At 34.5% G+C, this 5,587-nt stretch overlaps 1 protein-coding gene across 1 annotated transcript in view; it reads left to right on the top strand.

The window, feature by feature from the left end:
- Positions 1–1,294: 1,294 nt before the first annotated feature.
- The window catches only part of LOC102598658 (protein disulfide-isomerase-like), a 6,783-nt gene continuing 2,490 nt past the window's right edge, over positions 1,295–5,587 (top strand). Inside the window, exons 1-5 of the mRNA XM_006338112.2 lie at positions 1,295–1,494; positions 3,572–3,602; positions 3,687–3,974; positions 4,053–4,238; positions 4,335–4,460. Of these exons, the coding sequence (XP_006338174.1) occupies positions 1,352–1,494; positions 3,572–3,602; positions 3,687–3,974; positions 4,053–4,238; positions 4,335–4,460 (774 nt within the window). The 5' untranslated portion in view covers positions 1,295–1,351. The remainder of the gene's footprint in view (positions 1,495–3,571; positions 3,603–3,686; positions 3,975–4,052; positions 4,239–4,334; positions 4,461–5,587) is intronic.

Here is a 5,587-nt window from a genome sequence, read left to right as displayed (position 1 = left end):
ACCATTTTGGTCATTTTCTCAAATATAAGTAGTGTAGTACTTTTTTAAACAGAAAGATAATTTTGATATAATATAATATTATATTGATTTAGATCTTTTGGAGTACACTTGCACACTGCCTTTTAATATTTTGGGCACTTAGAAATCATTTTATAGGAAAATAGTGATCTCAGCATCAATACGATTATCTAACACCCAAATTGCAACAAACGAAATCTGGTATAAAATGAGCCATATTAGCATTATCGGACCCATGCTATGAATCTCGAAATTGACTCGATCAATAGGTCCCAACTAGCTCAAGGAACTTGTGCCCCAAAAATGGAAACAATTTGAAACCTAAAAAACGTCAAAAAAGCCCAACAAGAAAATTAATTCAAGACACCCATTTCTAGCTATATTAAACAAATGTAACAGCAACATACAAGTTTATGAGCGTGAATATTGACCTTAACGACATCCCCAAGCGATGGAACCTCAACTTGAGCGAGTCCCACTTAAGTAGCCAGCTCCATAGATGAGGTTCCGCGGGAACGGCTACATCAGCTCTTGGGATTAAAATCCCAAGTCAGCCAGACCTTCAGAATTAGTTCGGGTCCCACCAACGCAAACGAATATGCTACCCAACCATAAACGTCATTTCTAACTCAAAGGAATTGTCTCGATAAAAAGTGTGTTCCATACCCAAGCTTCACTTTAGCCATAAGCCACAAGGTAGCTCAACATGAGTCTAGAAGCCTCGAAATCCGAAGGAAAGATCTTTCTAAACCAAAATCAGCGTTACAGAGCTGTCATAACCATCAAAAACACATTCTGAGGTCGTTTGCCTTAAAGTTTTGACTGAAGTCAACCATTTAAACTTCAAGAGTTCCAAAATAGAAAAACTTGCATAAAACCAAAGGAACAACCTGATGACCGAATTATTAATCGAAGAAAGTCAAAAATGACTTGGAATCACTTTAAGGAAGCTCTAAACGCCAAAAAAATAGAGAAAATGAGTACATTTTCAAAACTTATGAAATTTATGTTTATTAGCAAAAATATAACTTGAAAATTCAAATTATTGTCCAATCAAAAACTTCAACTTCATCTCCTATCATTTAATCTCACATGGCTATAAAATAATGGTTAATGGTATAATAGTTTAGAAATAAAAAGTAATAGAAAAAAGAAATATTGTGTTGTGTTTTTCAATGTGAGTTATTGAGACACATGTTATAGCCAATAATCCTCTTACACATGAGCATCCATGCTGACGTGGCTCCTTTGTTCTCCCACTATATACTGGAGTAGCATGTATTTTTTTTATACTGGACTAGAAGTAGAAGACAATAATTGAGAATTGAGGGTGATGATGAAAGCTCTTGTTTTAGCTCTTCTTGCTGTTACTGCTTTTGCAGCTGAAAATGAGGTTGTATGGACTTTGGACCATACTAATTACTCTGAAATTATTTCCCAGCACAAGATGATCGTTGTTCAGTTCTATGCCCCATGGTAATTTATTACTTTTCCCCAAATCGACTACAACTAACAAGTCTTGACTTTTTCTTTATACTGCCCGTTTGGCCATAGATTTCCCAAGTAAAACTTGGAAAAAATTTGGCAAATATTGTTTGTCCATACACTTTCTCATTATTTGGCAAATTTTTTTGGCAAATAACCCAAATTCCCAAATACTAGTTTTTTCTAGTATTTGGGCCAAATCTCATTATTTGGAAAGTTTTAAAAATTCAAACTTAACACCAAACTTTTATCTTTTACAAAAACACTTTATTTATTAACACCAACCAACTCAATCAAATCTCCATTTGCTAACTAACTCAATTAATAAATTTTTCTATTATAAAGAGCATACATGTACAAGAGCATACATTGCAATATTTATTTCCTTCTGTTTTCTTCTTCTTTTTCAAATTCATATTAGTTGTATTTTCATTATCATGATTTGTACTAGTCTTTTTTAACGATGCGACTATTTACTGTAATGATGCTTTTTGATTTGTTGCGGAAGTCATGAATCTTGTTACGCGACATTTCTATTTTGCTATGTAATACAAATTTATGGTTAGTTTTGATAGTTTTAAAAACTTATGGGCATAAGTCATATTTCTTAAAAAATTGAAATATATTTCCCAAATACTATGGCCAAACACATGGTGAAATTTCACCCAAATCTTCACCCAAATAATATTTGAAAATCTATGGCCAAACGCTAGCTAAGTGTTTGGTGATATAGATTTTGGCATTTTTTTTCACAATCTATATAGGACCCTCTGTAATGACTTTGGCGAACAATACCTAAGTCTCACCATTACACATGCCAATTTATTTAGTATTAAGGGGACACTCAACATAAATTAGGCGATTTTCTCAATTTTTCGTATGTGTTAGAACATAATTTTTTTGATGATATGGATTTCCACAACTTTTTTTTGCAAAAACTTTACAGGACCCTCTGTAATGACCTAGGGAACAATACATATAACCTCACCATGATTCACGCTATTTTTAGCATTTAAGGACCAACGATAGAAATCAGGCGATTTTCTCAATTTTTCGTATGTGTTAGAACATAATTTTTTTGATGATATGGATTTCCACAACTTTTTTTTGCAAAAACTTTACAGGACCCTCTGTAATGACCTAGGGAACAATACATATAACCTCACCATGATTCACGCTATTTTTAGCATTTAAGGACCAACGATAGAAATCAGGCGATTTTCTCAATTTTTCGTATGTGTTAGAACATAATTTTTTTGATGATATGGATTTTTATGATGCTAATTTGTAACACAGTTAATAGTAATTAAATGTGCTTTTCCTTTTAATCTTTTGACCAGTCTTGATTCGTACCTTCAGATCTGAAGCTCAGTAGGTGCCACAAACACAAATACACTTTTCCCTTCTCACTGACACTACTATTTTGGATTTACTTACTCCTTCCATCTCTTCGTCTGTTTTTAATTGTTATTATTTTTATTTTTAGAATCAAACTAAGAAGGATTTTTATGATATATTTTTTCATTATATTAATATGCAAAAGATTATAATTTATAGTACTTTTCGTATAGTATTTTAATATTTAATTTTTTTTAAAAAAATATCAAATTAATGTAATATAATTTAATTAATCAAATTTTTTGAAAAAAACAACATGACAATTAAAAGTAGACGACTCGAGTATAAAATATTTTTAGAGTAGAGACAAAAAATAAATATAAATGAGTAGCTTCAATTTGTTTGACTATGAGCTGGGTCAACCTTAAGTAGACAGTAATTGGGATGTAGTTATAGCGCTATGTAATGGCTGCATTTCAACTCTCTATTCTAAATTGCTATTTTCAATTTGATTAGTAGTATTTAAGAATTATGCTGCGGGTCATTCATTTACATCTCAGTTCGTAGATGAATAACTATTATCTTGGTAGTATATATATATATGATTATGCCTTCCTTATTAATGGACCTAATGCCTAAAACAAAAATATTTTTACATGTCTTTCTATATGATTGTAATTTTTTTTTAGACATTAGACATGATTGTATACCCTCTGTGTGATTAATTTAGGTGTGGATACTGCAAGCAACTTGCGCCAAAGGTACTAATCCAATTGCTATGACGTTTTTTGTTTTTGGCTTTATCAATATTTACTATGTAATTGTTTTTTGTTATATGATGGCAGTACGAAGAAGCAGCTTCGGTGTTGAATAATCATGATCCTCCAGTTATTCTTGCTAAAATGGATACAACAATTCCAGAAAATGCTGAACTTGCAAGAAATTACACCATTAATGGTGTTCCAAGCATTAAGATCTTCCGTAATGGTGGCAAGACGGTTCATGATTACAAAGGTACTCGTGAGACAGAGGGTATAATTGCTTATTTGAAAAAACATGGGGGCCCTGCATCTCTTGAAATCAAAACCAAGGAAGATGCTGCAACCTTTATTGATGAGAAAAAGATTGTTGTTGTAAGTATATATTAATGCTTTCTAATGCAAGTTTTCAACTCTCTTTATTCATTTGCCTCATTACTCTTTTTTTTTTAGGCTGGCATATTTCCACAACTCTCTTTAGAGAAGATCATCAATTTCACTGCTTTAGCTGAAGATTTACGAGTAGATTACGATTTTGTTCACACACTTGATGCCAAACTCCTTCCTCGTGGTGGGCTGGTTGATAAGCCATCTATCCGTCTATTTAAGCCATTTGATGAACTTTATGCTGATTTCGAGGTATTTTGATTGTTATATGTCATTCTAGCAATTTGAGACAACTCTCTTCGGTTTTCAATACTCTAGCTTTGTAGTTAAATGTGCATTTTATCCCAGGATTTTCAACTTGAGGCAATGCAGAATTTCATTGAAGAAACTAGTGTTCCAATCATGGCTATTCTTGATGATAATCCAGAAAACCAGCAATTTGTTAACCACTTTTTGCATAGTCCAGGAGACAAGGTACACTGCTTCTTAAAATTATGTATTGCAGAACAAGCTCATCTAAATATAAAAAATGTGTAGAAGAATATCTTTTGTAATGGTTTTGCATGTCTATCATCATGCAAAGTCATGTAGACGGTTCTACAAAGATTATATAAAAAGATAACGGTTCTAGCTTGTGGAGGGTGGATTTGTTGTAAATCTTTCTAGAACTGTCTGCCTAGTCCTGTAAAAACTTTCTTTGAAGCCTTTTCCAGTTTTATTGTAACTGTCACTGGTTATTGTAACAAAGACAAGTAGTAGGTAGGAATGCTCGATAAAGTGCTTTCCATGAGTATTTGCTTGCCACCCTTCAACAAGTACCACTTTTGCTGATCTGCAAGTATCTTCTCAACCCTTTCAATTACAAGATTCCACACCGCAAGGTCCTTATGCAGCGCTACCGTAGGCAATCCTAATTAAGTAGTTGGGATAGATCACACCTTGCAATTGAACACTTGATCTAGCCCTTCAATATTTTGCACTTCACCCACAGGAAAAATCTCACACTTGTTAAGATTTATCTTGATCCCCTGACACGATCTGGAATCACTCCAAAACCTGTTTTGAGTGTGTGAGACCCTTACATTGCTTTGCTCCCCAAGTGAAGCCAAGAATCCCCTTAAGCAACCTCCACTGACCGCCCTATCCATCATCTTACTGATAAAATGCATAGGGAGTGGTGGGTGCTTCTACCTGAGGCCCCTCGAGTTCTCAAAAAAGCCACAAGGGCTACACTTAACAAAGACGGGGAATCCGATGGTGGAAATGCACACTCTAATCCACCTCCTCTGCTTAGCTCCAAAACTCATCTGCACCATTATGTAGTCAAGGAACTCCCAGTTCACTTGGTAATGAGCTTCCTTCGGGTCCAACTTGCAACGGATGTTTGGTTCTCCTTTTTTCCTTCTAGAATCCAACTTCATTTGCCACCAAAGTAGCATCCAAAATCTGTTGCTCTTCCAGTACAAAATTAAAGACTATCCCCTCACTTTTGACCTCTAACTCACTTCCTCCTAGTACAAATGCTGGTAAAATTCCCTCAATTTCGCAGCTGCTACCCGATATCCGGGGGGGGGGGGGGGGGGGGGGTGTATAACCCCCCC

This window comes from Solanum tuberosum, unplaced genomic scaffold (genome assembly GCF_000226075.1).
Source record: "Solanum tuberosum cultivar DM 1-3 516 R44 unplaced genomic scaffold, SolTub_3.0 scf00003, whole genome shotgun sequence".
NCBI lineage: Eukaryota > Viridiplantae > Streptophyta > Magnoliopsida > Solanales > Solanaceae > Solanum > Solanum tuberosum.
The sequence above is the reverse complement of the archived record's forward strand: the minus strand, read 5'-3'. Positions and strand labels throughout refer to the sequence as shown.